Source organism: Amblyomma mixtum, chromosome 1 (assembly GCF_055824585.1).
Source record: "Amblyomma mixtum isolate Tamu chromosome 1, ASM5582458v1, whole genome shotgun sequence".
In the NCBI taxonomy this organism is placed as follows: Eukaryota; Metazoa; Arthropoda; class Arachnida; order Ixodida; family Ixodidae; genus Amblyomma; species Amblyomma mixtum.
In genome coordinates this window covers 23,189,464-23,217,155 of record NC_143012.1, presented here as the reverse complement: position 1 = coordinate 23,217,155, position 27,692 = coordinate 23,189,464, and the positions used below count along the sequence as shown (strand labels likewise).

General features: G+C 47.5%; 3 protein-coding genes and 1 pseudogene across 5 annotated transcripts in view; 2 read left to right on the top strand and 2 right to left on the bottom strand.

Moving 5' to 3' along the window:
• LOC149365714 (putative RNA-binding protein 46) overlaps positions 1–27,692 on the top strand; it is a 378,374-nt gene that overhangs the window by 3,012 nt on the left and 347,670 nt on the right. The gene's annotated exons all lie outside the window — the stretch shown is intronic.
• Positions 1–27,692, bottom strand: part of LOC149365724 (uncharacterized) — a 161,090-nt gene that overhangs the window by 119,288 nt on the left and 14,110 nt on the right. The gene's annotated exons all lie outside the window — the stretch shown is intronic.
• Positions 488–27,338, top strand: LOC149365726 (uncharacterized). The gene is made up of 4 exons (XM_089542788.1): positions 488–806; positions 13,959–14,003; positions 21,267–21,771; positions 27,141–27,338. The coding sequence occupies exons 3-4, from the start codon at positions 21,601–21,603 to the stop codon at positions 27,162–27,164; spliced, it is 195 nt and encodes a 64-aa protein (XP_089398914.1). The 5' UTR covers positions 488–806; positions 13,959–14,003; positions 21,267–21,600; the 3' UTR covers positions 27,165–27,338.
• LOC149365727 (uncharacterized) lies at positions 25,101–26,710 on the bottom strand (annotated as a pseudogene).

Genomic DNA, 27,692 nt, shown 5'->3' with positions numbered 1-27,692 from the left:
GCTGGTTGAAAGAACCAAGCGACGACTTGAACACTGATAACGCACACCAAACAAATACCTTTCTATATGTAATATATATATAAGACTATAAAATTAAAAAGTTATCTCGGAAGAAACACTGCAAGTGTCGTCTGCTAGCGGCGATTGGTAGCAGACGCCTCTACCTCTATCATGACCGCGAAGAGGTCACTGCTCTCAGTTAAAGCTAGCAGACGAAACTGCGCTTTTATAGTATTGAAATAAAACACGTATTGTAAGTAAATAAACTACTCAAAAGCACAATTTTGCTTTTTTTTTAAAGCCGTCTTTACTCAATTCAAAGGGTTTTTCCACTCCATAACAGCAGACGTAGGTAATAGTACCGCTGCAGTTCAGTCTGTCCGCTCAGTGCCGGCTGTCTGTTGAGTCCCAGCTCCTGCTTTGCTTGCACAGCTCGTCATCATGCTTTATTGTTGCGTGCCGTAATGTAAGTCAATTCACCAAAAAAAGAACCCGATGTATCTTTTCATGAAATACTGTCAGTTTACGTGTGCAATAGCTAAGCAGTTTCGAATGAGGACGGTTGCACTGTCGTGATTCGCAGATTTACTCCACCGTCTGTAGCTCGCATTTTTGACTTTCAGATTTTAAATACGACAGCAAGGAACGACTGCTGAAACCAAGCGCCTTAACTGCTGTAGGTATTCAGCGACCAGGAATGAAGCCCAGTTAAGGGCCCGGGAATGGAAATGAGGCCATAAAGCGCAAAACAGAGTCGCAGTCCGCTGGCACCCCGAACTACTCAGCTGCGCAACGACAGCCAATCAGTGAGTATGATGAGACCGGGATACAATATCTCTGTACAGACGCTACATGGAAGATGCAGTGTGTGTCTCAGGTGAAAATTGATAAATTTCAGAAGCGCGCTGTTGATAACGTCTGCATGCGATTCAGTGCGTGAAACTGACTAAAAACTCTCTTCCAGGACCTGGAAATGGTGCGTATACTTTCACCAACTGTGTTCTTAGGCAAAACAGCAGCAAAAGAACATTAAATATTTTTTTTTTGTAATACTATACTGGTAGTGCGCAATGAAAAGAGGACGGAACCCAGGCAACACCGAACGTCTGAGGACGTCATCAAATGTTCTGAACGTCCTCATCCTGAACAGGATATGAGCACTTTTTTATTGCAATACAGCTGAACGTCCTCAGTTCGTACTTTGCTGGACGACTCGAAGATGAGGGTAAAAGCGTAGCGCAAAAGACAAGGACTCAGAAAGACAGACACACACAGCGCTCAGTCTTTTCTGAGTCGTCATCTTTTGCGCTACGCTTTTCCTTACAATTCCTTAGAATTCCGCCCGGGCGATATCGTATCTTCTGCGGCGTCGTCTGCTACAGTGCGTGGTTCAGTTTCGTGCGCTTTTCATAGCATTTGAGAACCGCAAATTTTGCACAGAGGTTGAATTTGATGGTGTTTTATTTTATACTGCATCTAGATGATGCACTTGCCCGATTCGGTCAGAATTATTTGGAAATACCATCGTCTGCGGCGACGGAGAACCAAAACCGAAAGACATCGCATCAATGGTACTGTGGCGCCATCTTGCACCCACCGGAGAAAGGCGTGTCACCAGCTCCATAGAGTTTCTCAATCTAGAGGGAAAGCTGGCGCCCCGTCTATGGGAGTTCGCATGGGGCTCTCTCAAGACCACTTTGGTTATATTCCACTGCCTTTTTTTCCTCGATGACTGCCTCCACCATGGCGCTCAAAGCATCCCCATCATCATCGTTTGCCAATATTCGTGCAATACATCAGCTTTGTCGTTCTTCACTATCTTAACATCAGCAATGAAAACAACCATGATAACGACTTTCCGCTCTAGAAGAGTATAAAAAGTGTCTTTCTTTTTGATGGCGCCATCGTAAATAAATGATTGATGATGATGATCGCGTGGATAAACGATAAAACTGTCTTTTTTGAAGTAAAATGAAGGAGGAGGCCATTTTTTCAACAGGGTTATAGTAGCGCCACGCAGTCCTTAAAGGGCCCGTGCCCACCCCAGCGCAGCAGACACTCTCTACCTCTCTTTGAGCGAGCCTCCTCTCCTTCCATTCCCTCCTCGAAATTCTTCTCTCCCGCTCCTCGTCGAGTAGGCTCGGCAAGGCAAAATCACCCGTTCTTTCTCCGGTGTAAGCCGGAGGCGTGGTGTCTGTGGAGTGCGTCACAGGGCGACGTCATGGCCCCGCCTTCAATAGAATTCTTTTCTTGGTTTTTGCATTTTCTCCGCACACTGAACGATCGAGAGGCGCGATCGGCTCGACCACCTAGACTTGTTAGCGAGCGCATCCTTTCATACATCTGTTTGTCATTCCCAGTTAACGAGCCACCTTTTCATTTTCTTTTAGGCCTCCCCACCGTTTCACGAGCGGAGGGGCGGAAGTCGGTTGTGTTCGAAACACACGGCGAAGCGCGGACCCGGCAACCGCCCGTTTGCTTTTCTCCATGCGTGTTTGTGTTCTGTGTGTTTGTGTCTTTTCTCCGCTCCAAAGCATATGTCATTCATTGGAGTCAAGGCGTACGCAAGATGCACGAAAGATAAGCGGTGTGTGTGCGGAGCGGTCAAGTGGGCGAGCGAGGGAAAGGCTCTGCTGCACTACTAATTAAAACCTTGTTTTGGGGGGCTCGCATAGAAGAAAAGAAACTGAGAAGGGAGTGCCCACGCAGAGCGTCTCGTGACGTGATCACGGCGGGGGGGGAGGGGGGGGGGGGCGAACCAACTTCCTCAGTTTTACTATTTTTTTACTTTTTATGGCTAGGGTTCAAGGCTGTCGCCGCACGCTCCCTCCGCAGTTTTTTTTTTGTTCCTTCATGCGGGTTTGTAGGCATGAGCCAGAACAGAAGGCGCTGCGGAAAGCCTTGTGCAGACGACGCGACGCCAAGGCTACGCCCAACCTTCTCCCGTCAGTCAGAACGATGCACCAATGGAGTGCCTTTAGCGAAAGTAGCCCCCCTTGACGTCAGCGGGGTGCAGAGTAGTGGGCCGGGCCCGTTTTTGAAGGAAGGAAAGAACGAACGGGCTTTGATTTGAATTTTCGCAGCTTTTCGGGGCGCGCATGGCTCTAGTATTTTGCAGAGGTTATCTTCGATGCCTCATCTATGCAGTGGGCTTGTTTTTCAAAAATGTCCGGACCCTGGGCAGTGGCCCTTTAACGTTTGTATCCTAGCGGCAAAAGACATAAACTAGAACGCGCAGCGGAAGTTCTGATTCCGGAAGTTGAGGTCTGGCGCCAAATACGCTTGAGCAGACGACGAGACGCGGCGAGTACAGCGATAAGCAAGCACTTCTTTCGGGATGGAACCTACCAGCCGCTTTGTTCATGTTACGCCTGAGGTGCACCGCATTTTGGTGAACCTCGTATACGCAACGAGGAGCACGGTTATGCTCTAAGGAAGTTCATAAATTAATACATATGGTTCCAGAAAATGCTCTAAGGAAGTTCATAAATTAATACATATGGTTCCAGAAAATAGTTGTAGCGCCAAAACAGACAACACACACAAAGCTAGACGGTGTGTTGCTAAACCTGTGTGTTGTCTGTTTCGGCGCTACAACCATTTTCTGGAAACATGCACCAACTAGCCCCCCAACAAGTATTACTCAATACATATGGCATGTCTGCAGAGTGCTTTACGGTTTACAGTGCGTCGATTTATCAACTCGCCCAGCTAGATTTTTTACTCAGTCATATGTTGCCAGCCGGCATGAAGTGTGTACCAACTGCTATCCTCGCGCAACGATTGGAAACAGACCCTGCATGTTAGTTACTTTCTGGGGCAGCGGCCGGAGCAGGGTAGGCGCTGGGGCTCTATCCTTTGGTTTGGTTACGTCGTTGTGGTACTGACAGATGCAGCCCCTTATCTGAGGTGCTGCTTATGCGGTGTGCGGCGCTAAAGCTGTGAGCGATCACAATCGAAATACCTGTCGTTAAGGCACCTTCATATTATCATAGACACCTCTTCACATTGCATCGTAGCGTTATACATTGACCGTCCAGAATACCCTCTTAAAGGGCCACTGACCAGGGTCCGGACATTTTTGAAAAACAAGCCCACTGCATAGATGAGGCATCGAAGATAACCTCTGCAAAATACTAGAGCCATGCGCGCCCCGAAAAGCTGCGAAAATTCAAATCAAAGCCCGTTCGTTCTTTCCTTCCTTCAAAAACGGGCCCGGCCCACTACTCTGCACCCCGCTGACGTCAAGGGGGGATACTTTCGCTAAAGGCACTCCATTGGTGCATCGTTCTGACTGACGGGAGAAGGTTGGGCGTAGCCTTGGCGTCGCGTCGTCTGCACAAGGCTTTCCGCAGCGCCTTCTGTTCTGGCTCATGCCTACAAACCCGCATGAAGGAACAAAAAAAAAAACTGCGGAGGGAGCGTGCGGCGACAGCCTTGAACCCTAACCATAAAAAGTAAAAAAATAGTAAAACTGAGGGAGTTGGTTCGCCCCCCCCCCCCTCCCCCCCCCCCTCCCCCCCCCCCCCCCCCGCCGTGATCACGTCACGAGACGCTCTGCGTGCGCGCTCCCTTCTCAGTTTCTTTTCTTCTATGCGAGCCCCCCAAAACAAGGTTTTAATTAGTAGTGCAGCAGAGCCTTTCCCTCGCTCGTGGAAAGAAAGATGGCGTGTGGAAAGAAACCTAATCGACTCTTCTGTAATGTACTAGCGCCAATTCTAAAGCACTGTAAGGCAGGTTTATGTGAAATCTTGAGTTATTACTTCTCCTTTTCATGTTTGCGTATCATTTTAATCAAATTGTTAGCACTGATCTAAGTCAGTAAAGGACTATAGACACCAAATTTTTCCTTGCGCATTTTCTTCTTTCAAACGATGATTTCGACATTGGTATACATGGAGCACCTCGTGGTATTTGCCTACAGCCAATACATAATTTGTATTCGAGTTTCTTCGTGACGTTGTTTTAGTTTCATCAGCAGAACGATGGCTGTTACCTGTAGTTGTATTTAGGTTACATGAGACACGAAATAAACCGGCAATGTAACTGCTAGTAAGTTGTTTGTTGTAATTATAGCCTTTGACGCAGGCTGGATTATGTGCAGTAGTGAGTCAAAACGAAGTATCAGCGTCTATATCACAGTTTTTGCAGGCCTCAGGTGACAGTTCAACTACAAGTCACAGCATTTGTAGGTTGATGAAACCGAAACAGCATGGAGAATAAATACTTTTCTAAATTATTCAGCGGCTGTAGGCGAATACCGTATGGTGATCCACGTATCCCAATATCTAAGCCATCGTTTGAAAGAAGAAAGCACGCAATAAAATTTGTGTGCACAGTCCTTTAAGCACCGATTGAGAATCCCTTCCCTTTATTTGTGTCATTTACCACAAATATATGAAACATTAGCCCAACGATCAAACAACGCTGTGGCAGTGGTTTTTGGGAAAAGGAAATGGCGCAGTAACAGTGTCAAGGGAAGGGGGAAGGTGGGAGTGAACGAAGAAAGGAAGGAAGAGGTGCAGTTGGGGAGGGCTTCGGAATATTTGGACTTCAACATGCACTGACACCACACAGCACATGGGTGCCTTTTGCGTTTCCCTCCAACGAAACGCCACCGGGTTCGAACCCGGGTACACCTGGGTACACAGTGACCGAAACACAGAAAGACTGTTTGTTAAATATCTGATACCACGATTGCAGCCATATACAGACCGCCATCTGGTATCATGTCCGATTTTTGTGACTATTTAGAAAGTGCACTGAGTTATGTTGGAGCCATTACAAAGTCGTTTATTATTCTCGGAGATGTGAATATTGATACAATATCGGACAGCACGAATGCAAATGAATTCCGCGACATTATGCACCTGTACGCTTGTACTAATGTTGTGACAGTACCTACAAGGGTGACTATTGATACCGCAACGTCGCTGGATATCTGTGTTACCAACATGAGTTGTGAGGATATTTCTGCTGGTGTCATGATATGCGACCTCAGTGACCACCTTCCAGTATTCTGCTTGGGCCCCCCTGTGACTGGTAAATATAGAAGTAGAAAAGAAAGTAGCTGGCATCGCACAATTAATGACCAAAGCCTGCGACATTTTTGCAGCCTAATCGAGAAAGAAAGCTGGGACGACGTTTACAAGGAAACTAGTGCTACAGTCGCCTACAAAATATTCCTGAGTAGGCTGCTACAGTGCTACGATGCAGCTTTTCCCTTGCGCGAGCATAAAACAAAACGAAAAAGAATGTGGAAACCCTGGCTGACTGTGGCCTTGTTTAAACGAATAAGAGAAAAAAACAAGAAGTTTCATGCTTTTCTTAAATGTCGTGATCTGCAGTTACTGGAAGAATTTAAATCCTACAGAAACAAATTAAACTCAGACCTGAAAAAGGCAAAGATCGAGTACTTTCGGGCTCAAATTCTTCGTGCTCGCAGTGACTATAAAAGGTTATGGGAGATGGTTAACGATCTAATGAACAAAAGGCGCTCAAGCTATTGTGTAACAGATATCACAGTCGATGGCGAACGTCTGTCTGATGATCAGCTTGCTGAAGAAATGAATCTTAGGTTCATTAGCACAGGGAAATATACAGGCCCACTTGCTAGCATGTCCTGCCATACACATGCAAAAAGCCCAATGGGCTCTATCTCGCTTTTTCCATGCAGTCCAACTGAAATTTGCAAAATAATCGGAAGCTTGAAAAGTCACGTAGCTCCTGGAGATGACGGTATAAAGGCTTTGCCAATTAAACATGTTGCAAATCATATTAGTCATGTGTTGTCCTATATAATCAACCTAATGCTTCATACTGGGGAGTTTCCGGATGACCTTAAGATAGCTAAAGTAGTACCCGTGTATAAAGGGGGCGGTGCAACAAATATGAATAACTACCGGCCAATCTCTGTTCTAACTGTATTCTCAAAAATATTTGAGCGCGTCATTAATGATAGACTTACCAGCTTTTTTTCAGAAACATAAAATAATAGCTGATGCACAGTATGGCTTTCAAGCAAATAAGTCTACTGAACAAGCTCTTATACATATAAAAGACAAAATTATTGAAAACATAGAGAAGAAACTCTTAACCCTTGGTCTATTTATAGATCTTCGGAAAGCGTTCGATACTGTGCAACATGACATATTGATAAAAAAGCTAGAGATCTGCGGGATTCGGGGCGTTGCACTAAGGCTGTTGCAAACGTACCTGAAAGACAGGTCACAGTATGTAGTCATAAGCGATCGCACTTCGAGTAAAATGAAGATACAACACGGCGTCCCTCAAGGATCAATTTTGGGGCCCTTACTCTTTCTTATATATGTGAATGATATAACTATGATACCAGGATCCCCCCAGTTAATCATGTCTGCTGACGACACGAACTTTTTTTTTACAGGAACAACAAAAACATGCCTTGAAAAATCTGTCAATGATTACTTATTAAAACTTTCCAGGTGGCTACAAGCCAATCGCATTACTCTAAATACAACAAAATCTAAATACGTAATTTTTAAACCCACAAGCGTTAGGGACCAGAACCCTATTAGCATCAGATATGAAGGTAGCCTGTTGGAGGAGGTCACTGAGCAAAAATTCTTGGGTGTATGGTTCAGCAGTGATCTGTCCTGGAACGCCCATGTTAGTTGCCTTAAGTCCGATTTATCACGGGTCATTGGTTGTCTTTACAGAATCCAGCACTTGATTCCATCCTGGATGAAGCAGACACTATATTATTCTCTATTCTATTCTAGAATAAGTTATGGTATTTTAGTTTGGGATACGACAACCGATTCTAATTACAAAAAATTAATTACTTTACAGAAGAAGGTGTTACGCATATGCGAAAATTATCATGGCGAGAAAAGGGAACTAAGAACGCATCCACTTTTTTTAAAGTACAATATGCTGAGGGCAGATAAGGTATACTACTTTAAGCTGCTACAATGGATACATAAAAATCGTTTGTACGTCACATCCACCGACAGAGTAAACTTGTACGCTATCAGAGACCCGAAAATAGAGATACCGAGGATAAGGACAAATTATGGTCGTCAAGCATTGTCTTTTCAGGTTATCGGAATTCTCAATAGAAGAGATATAAATATTAATTACAGTAAACCCTTCTCCACTTTCAAAAATGAATGCAAAGGAGCTCTTCTCTGTAGCGATGTCACCTATAGCAATCGTTAAAATTTCTCATGCAAACATGTTGTAGTCCAATCTTTTTTTCACAGTTACTGATTCTGTGTTCGCATCTATGTACTCTTGTTTGTGCTTATATGTCCATAATGCCTTGTTTTTCACTAGGCTAGAATAAGCCTTAAGTAGAACTTTGTTATTTGATGTAGTGTTTCATGTATGTCTTGGACTTTGTTTCTGATCTATATACTCATCGTACATTTATGATGCAAATTTTTGTCAAGCGCTTTTGTCTTTTTTTGCTGAGTGCACATGTGTATGCATTTTCCTGTGTATGTTCTTCCGTATCTATTTTCCTCTGCATAACGCTTACTTTTGTGCCTACTTTTCTTTGTTTTTTTTTCTCCATATCAACAATATTATTTTGTACCGGCCCGCCGGACTTTTGTAATTTTTATGTTTATTTGTCATGTAGTAGGGGGCTGAGGCCCCGTCAGGCAACATTGTGCCTTTAGCCTCAGCCCCTTCTTAGGCAAATGTCTAAGCAACAAATAAAAAGAAAAAAAGAACAAATAAGTAGCCGAGCGTCAAAGACACTGAGCCACCGCAGTGGGTAGAGCAAAATTTACTTTTACAAGCGTTCGTTGTCACTTACAGCAGGTACTAAATAAAACCCTTCACGATGGGTCAGTGGTGCAAAAAAGAAAAAAAAATGCCGCGGTGGCTGTGGAGCTCGGCTGCTGATCCAAGGTTGCGTCGCATCCGAATCACGTGCACAATCACATGACCACGTCTGGTGAAGCGGTAGTCGGAGCAGCGGTGAGCCACGTGGTCTTACGTCACAGCCACACCTCCGGCGCTCCAATCTGCTGAAGGTCAAAACGCAGTACTCGATGACCTTGGCGAAATATGACGTGATAGAGCTCTCGCTCCAAAACTCTGGCTGGTTATGTTAATCTGGAGTCCACCACTACAGCGTCCATCGTATAGAGGCCGTGTATACTCGACACGTCAAACACAAGGTATTATTACTGTTATTACGAAATAAAGGACGGACAGATTGATGCAGCTTTTTTTTAGAATCCGAATATTCTTTTTTGCACGTGATTGAAAAAAGCAAGGAAAGGCAGACTGTTGGCAGTGGTGAAGCTACTTATAAGAAAAAAATTAAATACTGATTACACAAAGGAGCAATGCCGAAATGCATGCGTTCGCTTGCATGTGATAGTGATTAGGCCCAGAAAGATGCTACTGCAATGCGATGCAACTGCGATGAAATGATTCCGTTACGCCGAACTGTTCTGCTTATAAAAACATGATGCCAGTCGCTAGCAGGCCGCTTCATCACACTGTTCTCGGACTGCTTGATCTTGGATTCTCTGTCTGGCGGCTTATATCTACTTTTCGCTGTCATACTTCCGTTTCTTGGTATCTGAGACGAGAAGCTTATGCTTATTGGCGTTTTTTCGTAGAACGCTTGGGCAATGGCATACGTTGAGCATTCTCAACAATCCGCCTCGGCTACATCGGGTGCAGGCGAGTGATGGGGGTGGTGTGAGGGGTGAAGGTTTACCAGTGAGTGCCCGGATGTGCGCTTGCAGGGGTGTGGTGTGCATCAAGGGTGGAGGCTGCACACACACACACACACACACACACACACACACACACACACACACACACACACACACACACACACACACACACACACACACACACACACACACACACACACACACACACACACACACACACACACACACGCGCGCGCACACGCACACAGACACACACACACACAACGCACACACGCGCACGCGCACGCACAGACACAGACGCACGCACGCACGCGCACACACACACACACACACACACACACACACACACACACACACACACACACACACACACACTCACAGTGCGGTTATTTTTGGGAAGGGAGGCTAAACTGCTAACGCAGTAAAAAGGACAACTAAACGAGTATGCACACTCCGAGTTGGATTCGTATGAGTGGCGGCGCAACAGGAAACCTCCGTTTGGAGATGCCTTAGGTTACTCCGCCATCTCCGAGGCCTCTTTTTATCGTTGTTGGATGAAATATAGGAACCTCTATGACATTCCTCGTGCCTTGCTTGATCTCGTCGAATTCAGAGATCTCAGCATAAGTCCTTACGCCACCATGGCTCCCTTATTCCGCCCGCTCATCGAAATTTCGGAATGAGTCAGGAGATTGAGCTTGAGCAGCATATTCCTTCAGCGGTAAAGAGCACTCTTCTCTGAACAGAAACCTCGTTGAACGAGGGGGTTCTGCGTGTTGATCCATCATGCGGGTGTTCCACACGCTAAGCGGCCCTACGAACACGAAGAATTCGCACGGAATTCCAGAGTCTTTCGTCGCAGACAGATATGTTATTGTGAAGTGCATGATCTCAATGTCCATTTTAAGAGACTGCAGAAGTATACCCCAAAAAAGGCAGCACCACGACAAAAAGAAACAATTATTTTGTTGCTCAGTGATTTCTCGTTGCACTCACGGGTAGCAATTCACTGACCACGGCACAAACGCCTCCTTAGCGCAAAGGTACGTCCTGACACGTAAGATCCACGTTTGAAGCGTAAAAAATGTTTTTGCGGCCTATTGAAACTACAGTAAAGCCCATTTATAACGAACCTGACGGTCACGCGGATTCCGTTCGTTATATCTGATGTTCGTAGTAAGTGTACTTTTCGTATAATAGCCAAAAATACTGAGGCCACTAAAAGTGGCGTTTATTTCTTATAAAACTGCTTAATGCGCGCCTACTTGTGCAAAGCAGATCCTGCAGCGGCTCTTTCCAGGCTATCTAGGGTGGTCAGTTAATCCTCGTGGAGACCATTGCTGCCAACTATCAAATTTAGCGACGGGTGTATAACTAATCGTGGTTGAAGTGTCCACAGCAGCCGGTGGCAGGTCGGCCACATAAAAAAGATTCCTGAGAGTACGGCAGGGCTTGTACTTGGTGTTCGTCTTCGTCACAGCCCGCGCTTCTGCAATTTTGTGGTCTACAGGAGCGTAGTTATATATTTATCTATGGAAACATCTGGCCAGCCATGGATGAACGAAGCGTTGTCACACATCTACATTCGTCCGGTCACGTGTGTTTTCGAGCTGCTTCTGTCGTTCCTGTGCTCATGCAGCGTCGAGAGTAGCGCAGCGCTCGTGGCACAGAATGCATCAGTTGCACTGGCCGCTGTATGACACTACCTGCACGTGGAAGCAGCGCAAAAGATGGAGCCGTCTGGGCAGGCTATGCATACCACGTCACCAGCCCGTAGCTAGCACGCATGGCTAGCAAGGCTTTAAAAATTCTGAAATCGCTGCTGTTACTTGATCCACGACTATGGTCAGTAGCTTCGATTTCGACGATGCCCCTTTCTCACACGCACCGCGCTTCTTCCACTTGAGAGGCTTTGCCCAGCCGACGAACACGCAGGCAGTGATTGCCCTCATTTGCCGTCGACGCGGGCTTGGCCTGCGGTGACTTACTGTTTGAATAGGGAGATATATAGCATATCATTACCGCGTTTACGTTACTGTGTACAGTGTTCCCAGACGCCGGATTTTCCGGTTAGCGCTGCGCACTGCAGTGCCGCCTTTTATCGCCTTTTTGGGTCGAGATGTTCATTCCGGAGCGGTGTCGTGAAGGTTGAGAGGCGTTCTCTCACTCCACGCTTACTGGAAGCAGGACCTCTTCAACTTCGAGGATAGTCTACCGCGCCCCCTCGTTCGCTATAACCGAGTGGTGTGGCAAAAGTTTTTAGTTGTATCTGCGACGAATTGTCTTTGCCCTCATGCATATTTTCTCGGTAACACCGCACCCGTTCGTAATAAGCGAGCGTTCGTTATATCTTCGGCCGTTGGGCTGGACTACATCAGCTGAATTCGTATCAAGAAAGGTTAGGTAAGGCTGCAGATATACTTGTAGACGAATTAGTGACCGATCACAAAATTTGTCGTCTGCCTTTTGGAGAGGTCGTACAGGTGTCCCATGGAAAAGCGGAGAAGGAGAAAACCGAATGGATCAGCACAAAGTTCTCTCACGACCTTGTCCAGAAAAGACATACGAGCACTGAGCCTGTTAAGCACAGCTCCCAGAAAGGGTTTGTTTGTAGTTTAGAAGATAAATGCCCTGAAGCAAGTTGGTGAAACAATTGTTCACGAGACATTCACCAGACTCTACCAGGCGCAAAAAATTCTGTAGAGGCACAGGCTCCCTTTGATAGCCCCCAGGAAAAATTACAAAAATTCTACGCAGTGCAAGTACACCTTCTTCCTAGCAGAATGCTGCACTTGCAAGAATGTTGAAACGCAACATCCCAACGAAGATGTTACCAATTTGTGTCTGTGCAGAAACGAAGCGCCTCAACCTAACTTATCCAAACGTGTTTTTTTTTCATCGTACTCTCTCTATCAGAATAAAATAGGTCGACGTCATCATAACAATTCATAGTCGTAATTTCCCACTGTACTAGTAAGAATACACGATTAGCTGTCTTTTTCAAGATACTGAGCTTCAGGGGCTCTAGATATATAACGCGAGTCACGAAGGCTATTTCGACGAGGAGATTTCAATAAAATATGTTTTGGTATGCTCAGTGTGTTAGGGAGAGCTAGTGCTCCCACGAGGCTCTCGTTCGGAGGGGGGGGGGGGGGGGGGTTCTCACATATTCCCGTATAATGTAGGAAAGGGCGGGGGGGGGGGAGAGGGGAATGACTGGCAAGTTGGTTTCGGGACGACGAAAAGGTGTCTGTCTGTATATAGGAGCCGATGCATGGCAGCTCCGTATCTCGATAGTGCGCGGGAACGCAAAGGCCGGGCGCGGCGGTCATTTCGGCGCCCGCGTAAGTGCACTGCGTACGAAAAATTCCCAACTGACTCGAGCTTCAAAGAGATCAATTTCTCGCACGACGGGGTCCCCGAAATCGCTCAAGCTGGAGAGTTTTGTAGATGCAAAATCCACCGGCTTTTCTCCTCATATATCATCAGATGGATTATAGCATACACATACCCGTACATTATATTGCGAGTTTATTTAATTTTACGGCTCTTGCCTTAAATTCGTCTTTTTGCCGCGGACAATAAATAAAGTGGGTAAAGTGAGAAAATCTCTAACTGAACAAATGTTTGCATTTTTTATTTGATATATCGATGCAACAAAAAAAAGTAAACACCATAACAAGGTTGATTAAAACTCATCTACGTTCTAATTTTTTTAGCCCTGAACCCGTTTGAACCGGTTCGAACCGGTTCAGTACGGTCCGAACCGGTTCGAACCGGAACGGAATGTCGCTCTGGAACCGAACCCGGTACTGAACCCGAAAGGTGTGAACCCGAACCTGAACCGAACCCGAAAAAATTCCGGTTCGACACCCTGTGGGGAGGCCTAAAAGAAAATGAAAAGGTGGCTCGTTAACTGGGAATGACAAACAGATGTATGAAAGGATGCGCTCGCTAACAAGTCTAGGTGGTCGAGCCGATCGCGCCTCTCGATCGTTCAGTGTGCGGAGAAAATGCAAAAACCAAGAAAAGAATTCTATTGAAGGCGGGGCCATGACGTCGCCCTGTGACGCACTCCACAGACACCACGCCTCCGGCTTACACCGGAGAACGAAGGGGTGATTTTGCCTTGCCGAGCCTACTCGACGAGGAGCGGGAGAGAAGAATTTCGAGGAGGGAATGGAAGGAGAGGAGGCTCGCTCAAAGAGAGGTAGAGAGTGTCTGCTGCGCTGGGGTTGGCACGGGGCCTTTAACTTTTTTGTGTGAATATTGTTGCAGAGGCAGGAGCAGAGCTTGGTCATGCAGAGGTGTCACCAGAAATTAGTAAGTGTGCTCTAACCTACCTTGGTTGAAGGGTGTGCTAACTGAGGCTCACACTGCTCGACGCGATAGATTTTACGGATTAGTGCCTCGTACCAAATTCCTTTATAAGTTTACAGTTGGTGAGATAATTGATTTAACTTCCAGTACATATTTTATGGATTAGTGCCTTGTACCAGATTCCACTCTTTAATTTATAAGTTTAGAGTCAGTGAGATAAGTGATGTAACTTTAAGTATACAAACATAGAACTGTTTTATTTCACACTGTTTGTGTCCTTTAATCTTCTAGCAATCTACCATGTTTGGCCATCATAGACTGGTTTATATAGAATGGCTCATATTTGGCCATCATAGACTGGTTCGAACTACTGCGTACCATCCGCAAACGAATGGGCTGACGGAGCGGCTGAACAGGACCATGGCCGACATGATCGCCATGTACGCGTGGATGTCGCCCATCGCAGTTGGGACGCGGTACTGCCCTACGTTACATTCGCTTATAATACCGCTGTCCAGGAGGCGACAGGTATGTCCCCTTTCCAGCTGGTCCATGGAAGACAGGTCACCACGATGCTTGACGCTATGCTACCGCACGATCCGCCTGCCGACGTAGCCGATGATGCCCGACTAGTCTGCGAGCGCGCGGAAGAAGCTCGGCAACTCGCTAGACTCCGTACCCAACATCAACAACATGCCGACGCTCGGCGGTACAATCTCCGTCGACGCGACGTCCATTTTTACCCTGGAGACAAGGTCTGGGTGTGGACGCCGATGCGCCGTCGAGGTCTCTCCGAAAAACTCATGAAGCGCTACTTCGGCCCGTATACAGTTGTTCGCCGCCTCGGTGAACTTAATTACGAGGTGCTGCCCGACGGAACCCGACCGTCATCACTTCGTTCACCCCGCCCTGAAATAGTGCACGTAGTGCGGCTTAAGCCGTATTACGCGCGATGATCGCCTGCCCCCGAACTGATTTTCCCACTCCCTTTTATACTGGCCAGCAGTAGTTGGTGGGCGCGTGTGTGGTTTACCGTCGTGTGCTTTTGCTTTCGTGTTAGCATCGGGACGATGCTTCTTCATAGGGGGAGGTATTGTCGCGAGTGGAAGAAAAAGACGAGGAGCGATTGCCGCGCGCCGACGACGACGTTGCTGCTGGTGGACCTGCCTGTTTGTTCTGTGCTCCCTGTCTTAACCTGTTCTCGCCGCCGGCCTGTACGTCAAGCCGTGTCAGAAAGCAGTTTTGCACCACTGCAGTTCGTGGTGTGGAAGGACGGTCTGGCCCCTCGCATGGCCACATCTAAGGGGGCAGAATCATTCAAGGAACGGACATTGTATTTCCACTCTCTTTAATTATATACCTCTTTTTCCAGCTCATACCTGCAAATGGACGGGAGGAGAAACTAAATTACTTCTTGATTTATATGCCCCATACTTGGACAAGTTGGGCCTCTGAAGCAATTCAGGAACAAAAAAGCAATGTTTGAAGAAATTGCCATGTAGCTGAAAAAAACTAGTAGTAGTAAGAACAGGAAAGCAGTGCTGCTCCAGATACAAGACCATGGGAAAAAGAAAAAGAAGCAGCTTTATGACCAGTGTGGTAGGGGGCCACTTCGCTGCTGCCAAATAAAGCAAAAATGCATAAAATCAACTTAAACGTTAAAATATTGAATTATAGCTTAAATATTTGCCTATAACACGTGGAGGAAAAAAAAAACTGAGGAGGGAGCGTCCGGCGACAGCCTTGAAGCCTAGTCTTTAGAAGTAAAAATATAGTTAAAAGGACAGAGTTGGTGCGACAACGTACCTCATGTCGGGCCCCTGCTTTTACTCCCTGTCGGACCTGAGGCTTCCGGAGGTACTGCTGGCCAACATTAGACGCCTGTGTGAGGAAAACGCGGTCGTCGTGCAATTCGAGTCCTAGATCGGTCTTAAGGCCCCATCGCAGTGAAGAAAGGTCTGCGCCAAGGGTGCCCGTCATCGTCACTCGTAGCATTGAGTGAGGGCTGCTACGAGTGGCCGCACATTAGACAGCTGTTATGGATGACAACCGCTGAGTGCCGGGTTTAGTCTTCGCGGACGATCTAGTACTACTTCTGAAATCTTCCTAGGATTTGCAGTGTTTGCAAAACATCTGCCAGAATGAGATTACGCGTCTGCACCTGAGGCCCAATTCCAAGAAGAGTGTGGCTGTCCGAGTTCAGAGTTTTGGTGCCTGGCAGTGGAGGTACGCACAGAAAATCCATGTACAGCCTTCACGAGGCTAGATCCGACAGGCTATCCTGGGGATTCAGTCTTTCCTGCGTCGCTGATGCTTCGAAAGGTAATCTCAACATGATGTTTGGTGACATGTGGAAGTTTGCGCATCTCCCTGTATTGATGCTTGCAAATGCTGTAGTGCGCTTGCTAGTGGACACGAGAATGGATTCGGGAGACAACAGTGCGAGGTTGGCCGAACTTCGCTTGGCTGTCGTAGCCGGGTAGCGAACGAGGTGGTGCAGGGAGACCTAGGTCAGCCCGGTTTTGGGACTCGAGAAGCGTTGAGTAAGCTAACCAACAAGGGTCGTCGCCAGTGCATACCTAGAACTCGTTGAGCGTGCCGAGTGTTTGACCACCTGGTTGCAGTGTGCCTTTGCACCCAATGGACAAAGTGCATCTACCATCTCGAAAAGAAGTGTGGCTTCTTTCTAGAGCGGGTTGAAGGCAGCTGCTCAGCAAAGCGGCAAACAGAGCTTTGTAGATGCGCAGAGCTTCAGATAGGGAGATTTCGTGGGCTGCAGTAGAAGCTAAGACCACATTCTTCCTGTATAGACCAGATTTTTGAGCCTCTCCTGGGCGCGGCCATTTTGCACCGACTGGCGCGCCGCGGTGCGGGCGTTTCTTTGGGGACTGCGGGGCTGCGGCAGTTCCGCGGCCGCGCCTGCATATAGCCGCGCTTCGGACGCTAAAAAAACATTGTCGAGCATACTTCCGCTGCGTGGCTGTGTTGCAGGAAGTATTTACGTTATCAAAGCGATAACATTGACGCGTTTTAATGACATTTAGTTTGACATTCAGGTTAATTGTGCCGGCGCTTAGAAAGCGCTCGTGCTTATATCGAATTCCGTCTTGGTGCTCCACCGCAAAGAAACTTTTTATTCAATATCAAGAATTAGGTGTGCGGCTAGTATGCAGTTCCAATTCCGATGCACTCTTATTCCTTCCTGCCGGCCATAAAGCCCCCCCCCCCCCCCCCCCCCCCCCCCCCCCCTTGCACAAACGGCTTTCTTGTCGCCGCGCCAGTTTATCAACAAATTACCGCTGTGAGCTCAACTGAGTCGCAGCGCCAACAGAAAACAAATTTTGTCATGGTTTATGCAACCTTGTGCATAAAAACGTACTTTCGCTTAATTTATAAAAGCTTGAATAGATATGAGCAGCTAATCCAGCTTTCACTAATTCTGAGGTCCGAAGTCGCGTTGTGTTATTCAGGAGCTCTCGCCGCGTGTGAGAGCGTTGCGTAGGCGTTTGGCTAAGTGTGGAAAATGTAATGAAATCGCGCATATTTTCCTATGAATAATGTAGATACCGCACCGCTGCGGTGGCTCAGTGGTTACGGCTCTCTGCTCTGGCCCAAAAGACGCGGGTTCGATCTCGGCCGCGGCGGCCGAATTTCGAAGGAGGCGAAATTCTAGAGGCCCGTGTACTGTGCGATGTCAGTGCACGTTAAAGAACCCCAGGTGGTCGAAATTTCCGGAGCCCTTCACTACGGCGTCCCTCATAGCCTGAGTCGCTTTGGAACGTAAAACCTTAATAAACCAAACCAAGCTAAGGTAGATACCAACAGCAGAAAGATACTATAGATAAACCTTTACCCCCCAGATACCTCTGACATGTGTGCGGAAAAAGCAGCTGGATTCGGTAGCGGTCGTGCTTACAATCCTGTGCATGAAATGTGTTTAATGGGAACAAGAGCAAGCTGAGCGCAAGGATGCCGAACACGTACTAGTGATCGAAAACACGCGCTCCGTCGGGACAACCTTCAGTCTGCAGCTCGCCTATCCAGTTACTATTCCACTGAGTCAAATCAATAGATCTATATTCTGATGCATAAAATTATCATAGATGATATCGCACATAAAAGGCGACAACAAACGACACGACAGCGCAGAAATCTGCTTCGAAGTGCCGGTTTCCAGTCGGTACACTACCTGGTCGACTACCCTCGGATGTCACGTTAACGAGTAACTGCGCACAAGATAACCGCAGCACTGTCTGGAAGAGGGCAAATGTGAGTAGTGACGCACAGCACACACCCTCATACGTTAGCTGATGGAGCACAAAACGGCAGAAGCGAACACGTAAACATGCGTTCTATGCGCGGCGCCGGCGCGACCCGCAGTCCCTCGGGCCGCGCGCGCCGACAGATGGCGACTGGCGTAGAGAGTAGGCGCGCGTCCGCAGCCTGCGTGCGAGGGTAAAAAAATCTGGTCTATAGCCTCCAGAAATAGGCACCCCAGCCTACAGTGCTCTACAGTGAGTGTTGCAGCAGCCTCCTGTTTGAGACAAGAGGGAGGAGCTCTGCAGACCCTACAGCACTAGCACCGATTTCATCAGACAGTGGAGAGTACGCTAAGCTGAAAGTGAGGGGAAGCAGACGAAACCACGGAACACTCAGCGCTCTGATGCCAAGGTGACTCTAGTCCACCACGGATGTCACATTCTACAGTCGTTTGGGTCTTCATGTCCCACCCAGCCAGAGGAATTGGATCGCAGTCACAGTAGAGGCCACCAAGAAGCGCCTTGCTGAGGTGCGGTGCTGTGCGCCGACGATTCGAGTTGTACCTAATAACACTAGAGCAAAACAGAACTGCGCGAAGACGACGGGACAAAAGAAGGCACGAATACACAACACAAATCGCAGACTCGGCGAACGTGTCCCCAGGAAGGGCCCGGGGCGCCGAAGAGCCTCTGGATTTCGGGCGGCACAATCCTTCGCTTCAGGGCCAAGACTCTTTACTGGCACGTTGACAGTGCGATGAGGTTAACATAGGTGGTTACCGCTTGTCCCTTGTTCATAGGAAGGGTGGTAGAGCCTAGAGTAGAAGAAATGTATTGAAGTAAGATATGATGTTGGACTAGTCGGTTCATGGTTAGAGCAAGACAGAAAATACTGTCCGAGAGGCTTTCATACACAGACAACACTGTCTTGCTGTCTTCTTCGACCTCGAAAAGGCATATAACAGAACTTGGAGGTTCGAGATACTTCACGACTTAGCAGAGCTTGGCATCCAAGGAAGGATGCCAAGGAAGGACTTCCTATCCAACCGTTCCTTTCATGTACGCCTAGGTTCAACCATCTCAAATAATTTTGTTCAGAAGAATGCAGCACCACAGGGGTGTATTTTAAGCACTACACTCTTTTGTCATGAAAATGAATTCATTAGCCCAAATAATCCCAAAATAAATTATGTACTCACTTTACGTTGATGATCTCCAGCTCGCCTGCTCATCAACCAACATATCAACATGTGAGAGACAAGTACAATTGACTGTACGGCGACACGGGCAGACAGAAACAGATTCCACTTCCCTCAGAAAACAGTGGCCGTCATGTTCTCTCTCAAGCGAGCCCTACAGAACAATCCCACCCTCCACCTAAGGAAAACCGAATTATTCCTAAAAGAACAACACAAATTTCTAGGTATCAAGCCCACATTCCTTCTACACATAAACAACCTGAAGAAGAAAGGTTCCCGATCCTTAAATTTCCTAAAGGTGGCTTCACGAAAAATGGTGGGGGTCCGATAGATCATGACTTTTGCACATTTATCGTGCTCTAGTACCATCCTGCCTAGATTATGGGTGCATCATATGGATCTGTGAGACCATCATACCTAAAACGACTGTACCCCGTGCATAACCTTGGTTTACGTCTCTCAGCTGGCACATACAGAAAATCCCCCATTAACAATCTCTGTCGGAATCTATGAACCCTCCCTTAGAGACAGAAGAACTGTGCGTACACGCACATATATCCTGAAAATCCGTTCCCTGGCAGAAGACGAGGGAGACGATGATTACTGGCCTGTCTCTCTGAGCAGAGCTTCTAATTTCAGTTTCTTTGTGCTTCTTTGCTCTACACGTGTGAATCTGTGTTGTGCATCCATCGTGCGACGATTTGGGGGTCCTGGGCCACCGCAAGAAGCGCGTCGGGCAGCCTCCTGACTGTTCATTCATTCATTCATTCATTCATTTTATTTCTACTCTTGCCGTACAAATTATCAAAACACTGACTGAACCCATAGCCAGAGGCTAGTGTGGGCTTCAGAAACAAAATACATGATGGCAATGACACAGCACTTGTGTAAAATTAAAAGCACAAAATCACGGCGAAAGACCAAAATACATCATACAACGAGGAAAAAATAAAATAATGTGCATTTTACAGCAGAATGAAAAAGTCTTTCATGAACAACATCGTACAACAGACACAAACCGAAAACAACTGTCACATATTTCAAATAAGGCTCATAAAGTATGTTCGCAATGCTCTATTTGTTTCATGAGATTGTTTTATTTCTGGGGGTAAAGCATTTCAAACCTTGGCTCCTGAAAACTGCACCAATCTTTTTCTCTAGATGTTATTATTCGGTGGCAGATTAAAGTTACTATGTGTAAGGTTTCTTGTGAGTCGATAAGATGAGCGAAACAAGGAGGCATTGAAAGGTTGATTATATTTTACTATGTTGTTTACACACACCGCTATCTTTAAAGAGCGCAAAAGGTCAAAAGGAAGGATATTTAATAACTAGAAAAGTGGTTTACTTGGCTCGGCATACTTGCTTTGTGTTATAATTCGGATAGCCCGTTTTTGTAATCGCCGGATAGGATCAAGGTAAGTATATTGTATGTCAAACCTCATGATTGTATACACAGTATGTTAAATGACTATTAATAAGTGCAAAATAAAGGGTATGCAGTGTTTGTGGGTTAAGACAATCGCGGGCTTGTAGTAAGGCGTAACAGCCTGAAGCCAACCTCGAACAGACGGCGTTAATCTGCTTTTTCCAGTGAAGGTGTTCATCTAGAATGACTCCAAGATACTTAAATGAGTGTGTTCGTTCAAGTGAATGTCATTAATAGAAATGTTTATTTGGTTGCTATGAATGACTTTTCCCCTTGAGCTAAATACTATACATTTGGTTTTGCTTGAATTAATTATTAGCTTGTTGGTAAGAAACCAGCTTGAAATTTGTTCCAATTCAGTGTTTATTTTTGCTTCTAGATCCTCATGCGCCGTACACGCCCAGACTCGCCCCGTCACCGGCTGCACCTCATGCTACACTCATGGCAACTCTGGCAAATGACAACGCAGCGTCCACAGCAGCAGTGGCAGCAACAGCAGAGGCGACTAGCCGCAGCCACAGACCGTGTAGATGCAAACATGAGATCGCGAGAAGATCACGCAACCGGGGAGCCTTTGGGCGAAAATACAGAGGACATGGACCAGACCGCATTTATCGTCGTGTCATACAAGAAAACAATGTGCCGCTGGAGTTCCTGTTGTCTTCAGTCCGACAAAAGAAGGAGGCGACTTATGGAAAGCCAACCTCAATGTCATGGCAATGGCAATTGTGATGATGGGCCAAGAAAACGTGCATCGACATCGTCTCAACAAGAACGGAAGCTTGACGGTCTCGGTATCTACGCTACCCGCTGCGAACCGTTTGCTTGCAGTGAGAGAACTGGCCGGTATGGGTGTAGAGGCTGGTGTCCGATACTCGTACACGGTAAGCTATGGGAAAATTCAGGACGCACCTTTGAATTACTAAAATGAAAACCTGCATGAGTACCTCCGTGAGCAAGGCCTTGTCTCAGTAAGGAAACTCACCACTCACATTCGTGAAGACGGTGGTAACATCAAAGAGATACATCGCCGCACCGTAATATCGGAATTTGCCAAAGATTCCCCTCTGCCTAAACATGTTACACTGAGATTTTGCACTTACCCTGTAACTGAATACTCTGGACCAGCAGTGCAGTGTTTTAAATGCCAGAGACATGGACACATCTCCAGACACTGCACCGGCCCCCTTCGCTGCAAAGTATGCGCTGGCCCTCACTCACCTAAGGAATGTACGCTCGCAGCGTACACAGATGTGGTTCGAAAAGAGCGTAAATAGACGCTGTTTACGTTCCACAGGCATATGTACGCTTATGTATTATAAACGCAAGCATTTAACGGGATGTTATGCCATTTGTCATATTCGTATTTTTAGTTCGGCGTATGCAAACGGAGACGGAACGATAAGCTCACCCCAGTGGCGACATCTGGTTGTGAGAACGGGAGCCATTTTATGCACCTATCGACGCTCCTCTTAGGACGAAATGCGGCATAATAATAACCCTAACTAAAAAATAAAGCGAATTTTTCGCCCATATGTTTTGTTACCGGTGAGATGAGACGAAGCGAAAGCTCGATGGCCCTTCCGAGGCCATCGAGCATCTAGGCCATCGAGGACTGGCAAGGGGCCCATCGGTAGTCCAAGGCGAGGGGTCCTGCTTCGAAGGGGGCCACCATTTCGGAAACGATGTTTCAACGTATGCAAGTCGCGCACGCTAGACCCGGGAAATTGCGTACGTAACGCTAGCGTACATTAACGCTAGATATGACATAGCGTTTGGCGCATGCGCACTTTAGGGCACGCTATCCCACATAACCATATCCCTAGCACCACATTCTACAGCGTCGGAACGTCGCCTGTGCAATCATTGCGTCTTTGTTAGTGCTGCAGGAAATTACTGAGACGAAGCATAGGCTTAGTGCCTTTAGAAATACATAGAAGCAAAAATTTTGAGTTCGGATTTCGCAGTGCAGCTATGATGTCGTCTCTTGCATCTCGGTCGCGGCGGTCGAATTTCGATGGAGGCGAAATTCTAGAGGCCCGTGTACTGATAGGATAGGATCGGATAACTTTATTTAGTTCTAGCACAAGTGCTTTTATGTGGCCAGATGAGTCTATCCGCAACGGTCGGTTGCCCCTATTCCAGGGCTCCGCTGGATGCTGCCGTCAGCGGAGCTCGCTGTATCAAACCGATCTGGTCATCGCGGCAGTCGCTGGAGAGCAGACCCTCCCATTGCTCCGCACTTGGGTTTGGTATGACTGGGACGACGTCGACTTTTTGACACGCCCATGTTATGTGATACAGTGTAGGTTTTTCATGCCACCACGGACAATTGTGTGCGTAAAGTGTGGGGTGAATTTTACTTAGTGTGTTTAGATTTGGATATGACCCCGTTTGAAGTTGTCTCCATGTGACAGCCTCTTCTTTGTTTAAGGATTTGTGCGGTGGTGGGTACCGCATCCTGCTGCCTTTGTATAGTTGTTGAGTACGGCCGAGTATTCCTGTGGTACTGGCCGGGATTCCTCAAGGTCGTTGACGTTGGATGCTCGGTAGTTAGTATATCCTCGAGCTATCCTGTCCGCCTCTTGGTTTCCTGCCACCCCCGTGTGCCTCGGTACCCAGACTATCTTATGTTTGATCGGCTTCTGTGGTTCTGCGTGTGTTTGTTGCGTCTTGCAGTCTACAGAGCGGAGTATGCGGAGCGCTCTGTGACCGACTCTGCTGCAAAGATATATGTTGCGGCAGGCTGCTTGTGAGTCAGTAAGAATTATCACTGACCGCCCAGTCCGTTAGCCCTCCGCTCCCGCTAGAGCGACGGCCGCTTCTTCAACCTCAGCTATCGTGCAGTCTTGCAGTGAGGCGCTGGTAATCTCGTGTAATTCCGAGTTGACGACAGTTGCCACTGCGTTGTTGGTGCCTTGTCCCCTTGTCATGGCGTATGTGGCAGCGTCCACATACACTGTTGTATCCTGGGATGCGTGTGTTTTCTGTAAGCGGTCGGCCCTTGCCTCTCTGCGGTCTTTGTGGAGTCAGGTGGTCGGAATTTCCGGAGCCCTTCACAACGGCGTCCCTCATAACCTGAGTCGCTTTGGGATGTTAAACCCCCATAAATCAAACCTTCGGGTAGAACAACAGAGTTTAGGATAAAACCGATTTTGAAAATATGAAGTGTCATTCCGAAGGCGAGGTATCTTTAAAACACCGTGAAACGTGCGCACGGGCTTCAGCCTAAGAAACTAAATATATGCGGTGCAGATTGTGCTTCTGTGTTCCGCTTCAAGTTTTTTTGTTTTTAAAGTTTTGATTCAAGCACCCTCTTTCTTCTTTCACTCCTACCTTCCTCCCTTCCCTTACGGCGCGGTTCAGGTGTCCGCCGAGATATGTGAAACAGATACTGCGCCATTTGCTTTCCTCAAAATCCAATTTTCCAATTTACCAATTCAAGTACAAGGATGGCGGTTTCTTTAAACGAGATCGCTGACGTGCTTATAATGTTTGACATTATTTTTCTCATGATACAATTAGGAAATAGCGACTACAATATTTGCTGTAGTTATTGCATCGCGTATGAACTTCAGAAATCGATTAATGCACTCTTCTATTTCAGCCCCAACACGAAGTGCGTGGCAGCTGGAGCAAAGCACTGTTTGCACATGTCGGCAGCTGTGTATGCTTTTATCTGGTGCTCTGGCAACCCTCTGAATCCATGTTACACGACGCTCACTTGAATGCTTTCAATCATTATATTAAATGCGTTTCTCTTAAAAAGTCAAATGCAGCTGTGCGCCGAGAAGGCATCTGCTAGCGGGATCAATTTAGCAGTTACTTATACTCCGTCTCACAAGATGTTTGCAGCACTCTCTCGTCCAATCAGGATGGCGCGCACTACATTAGTGTGTTCCTACGCGCCTGTGGCTCGATCCACCTGATGTCCAGGTGGCTTCTTTCTACCTCTAGCAGGTGGCGCGTAATGTCTTTTTATTCTTTTTTTGGTTTGTTTTTGGACAGGCGGACGCCCGTTCCAAAGGGACTAGCCCCACTTTTTTTTGTCGCAACCTGTTCTCATCAGTTCCTCTGTTGTCGCGTCGCAGTAAATTTCAGTAATCGTGTCATGTGCATATAAATTTATTTACTCCAGCGTGCCGAGGCAGCCGAGTGTCGATGGTGGCGAAATGCAAAACAAGCCCATGTGCTGCGCGAGAGGCAACGCACGTTAAACGGGCTCGACCATCTCATCGTCCTCATAACAACTGAATTTAGCACTGCTGGTTGTGTCGTCCTCCAGGTTGACAACAATGGCCGGTCCCTGGTCAACAACATCGTCGATGATGTGGTCCAGTTTTCTCATCACATCTTCCTCACTGATAATATGCTGCACGTAATTCTTCCATTTCTCAACAGTCACTTGCGTGATGGCTTGCCAAACCAGAGGCTCGACGTCTTGGAGCTTAAACGTCTTGTTTTGGCTGGCCACGAAACCTTTGACGTCGCTCCAGACAAGCTCTATCGGGTTCAGTTGGCAGTGGTACGGTGGCAGGCACACAACGAGATGGCCAGCAGGTTCAGCAATGCAGTCGACACGGTATCGCTCCCCACCTGTGTTCACACTGCTGACAAGCTGCATGAGCTCGGCCTTCACCATGCCGCTGCTCCACGCGACACCTTTTCCGGACAGCCAAGCCTGTATGTCCTTTTTGAGGCTACTCATCCGAGGGACTCATCCTGCTGCACAGAATGATATGGCGCGTTGTCCATCACTATAACGCTGCCGGGTGGTAGTAGTAGGAGAAGCCTCCTGGAGAACCAGTTTTCGTAGTGCTCCCCGTTCATTTCCTTGTGGTAATCGCCCGAGTTTTTCTTCGCTCGGAAAACTTCCGCTGCGCCTTCGACAAAACCTTGCTCACTACCGCAATGCGTCACAATAAGCCTGCCACCTTTGCCACTGGGGTTTTGTAGACCAGTCGACAGTCCGGATCGATGCGCTTGGTGTGCAGATTGGATGGTGCAGTCAGTCCACACTCGACTTCGCGTGTGACCGGCGTTAACCCACGTTTCGTCGGTGAAGAAAATAGGCCTACCCTGGCGTCGCAGCTCCGCTATCTGGCGCAGGTACCGGCGGCGACACTGCACAATGTGCGTCGCTTCGATTAACATCGCATTCCGAGAGCGCTTCTTGTATCGGAAGCCAAGTTTCTTCAACATCCTCTGCATTGTCGCTGCGGACACGGTCGGTAGCGTTTCGTCCTCTTTGAAATGCGCAACCACCTTCGCGATAGTTGGAATTTCCCCTCTCTGGAAAAAGGTGTGTACCACCCTTCGCAACACGCTCAGGTCAAAATCGTCCAGCTTCTTCGTCCGCTCGCGGCCTCTTCCGCCAGAACGCTTCTTCGGTGACAACACTCGGCCCGCGTTCAACGTCTCCGTTGTCCACTTGTAAAGCGTTCGCTCGCTCACCTGCGTGAGTTTTGCCGTCCTCTTGATGAGCGCATTTGTACTCCAACTGCCCCCGCACTCGACGCGAAGCGCTTCAAGAACATTTAAAGCCACCTGCTTCGCCTGCTTGGGGAAACAGCGCACTGTCGGTGTAGAGCACACAGGAGACACAACAGACTCGACCGACGCCATGTTGGAAAGTGGCGACGCATCACTACCTCGCAGCAGGCCTCCGCAGAGCTGTGTCCGTACGGGCTTTGTCTGGTAATTTCACCAGTGATTGAAACACCCCCTACCATTTAAATATACCTGTCCAAATCATGTTTTTAGTTGCAATGCTTATTGTTTTGATTAATAGTCATACACTCCTCAAATATTCGAGGTACTATTTTCTGCGTTTCTGCAGCCCTGATTGAACGAGTGAGCTCTACCTTCCGTAGTGCTGCAAACATCTTGTGAGACGAAGTATAAATGGTCTTATAGCTCGGAATGTGGACAGAGATATAAAGGAAAATCCCAGCATTTAAGAAGAGTAGTTTCGAGCAGGCGAACGTCATATGTGCATCAACATCAAACAGCCGTGCCAGCCGCGCTTATAGCAACGCCAGCAAAACGAGCGCGACAAAACGGCCGCGCTCTGACACTGACTTAAGACCAAAGATGACGACCTTCGGTGCCATCTTTGGTGCTGACCAGTTCCGGCTGACCAGGTCCGGCGTAGCGATGCTCGCCATCTACTCGTCGATGTCAGGAGGACAGGGTCACTGTAGGTCACGTGCCAATGTGCAACTCTGAACTAATAACGGTCTTTCTTTTACAGGTGCTGAAGTGGTGTGAGGTGTGATAATAGATGCAGTAGAATACAGAGCAGTCACCAAATTCCTGTACTTGAAAGGCCGCACTCCAAGGGAGACGTTCGATGAGATAAAAGAGGTTTATGGGGAGGATTCCCCATCATATGATGTAGTGAAGAACTGGCATCGTCAATTCAAATGAGGTGGGACTTCGGTGGAAACAGCTCATATCGCAGGGAAACCCAACTCCGCTATATTGATGAACACACCATTCAGCAGGCGGAGGCCGCCATTTTAGAAAATCACTGTGTAACCGTTCGAGACCTAGCCCAAAATGTCAAGATTACCCAAGCAACCACCGATATCCATCAGACGGCCGACAGACTCAAGCGACCACGGATATCCGTCGGACGTACGAGCTAGATCCGAACGTCCTTTGCCGAGATCGGACGTCCATCGGACGTACGAACGCAATCCGATTTCGGATATCCGTATTCGTACATCAGCCGGACGTACGGACAGTGTCCACTTTTGTATATCCGCATGAGAGACGAGGTGTACGTCCGAAGGATGTAAGG

Bases quoted from the DNA above. Each gene is read 5' to 3' on its own strand.
- LOC149365726 (XM_089542788.1), top strand. From the start codon at position 21,601: ATGGCAATGGCAATTGTGATGATGGGCCAAGAAAACGTGCATCGACAT. The intron at 21,772-27,140 runs GTAAGCTATGGG...TTTCTTTTACAG, and splicing joins GTGTCCGATACTCGTACACG to GTGCTGAAGTGGTGTGAGGT.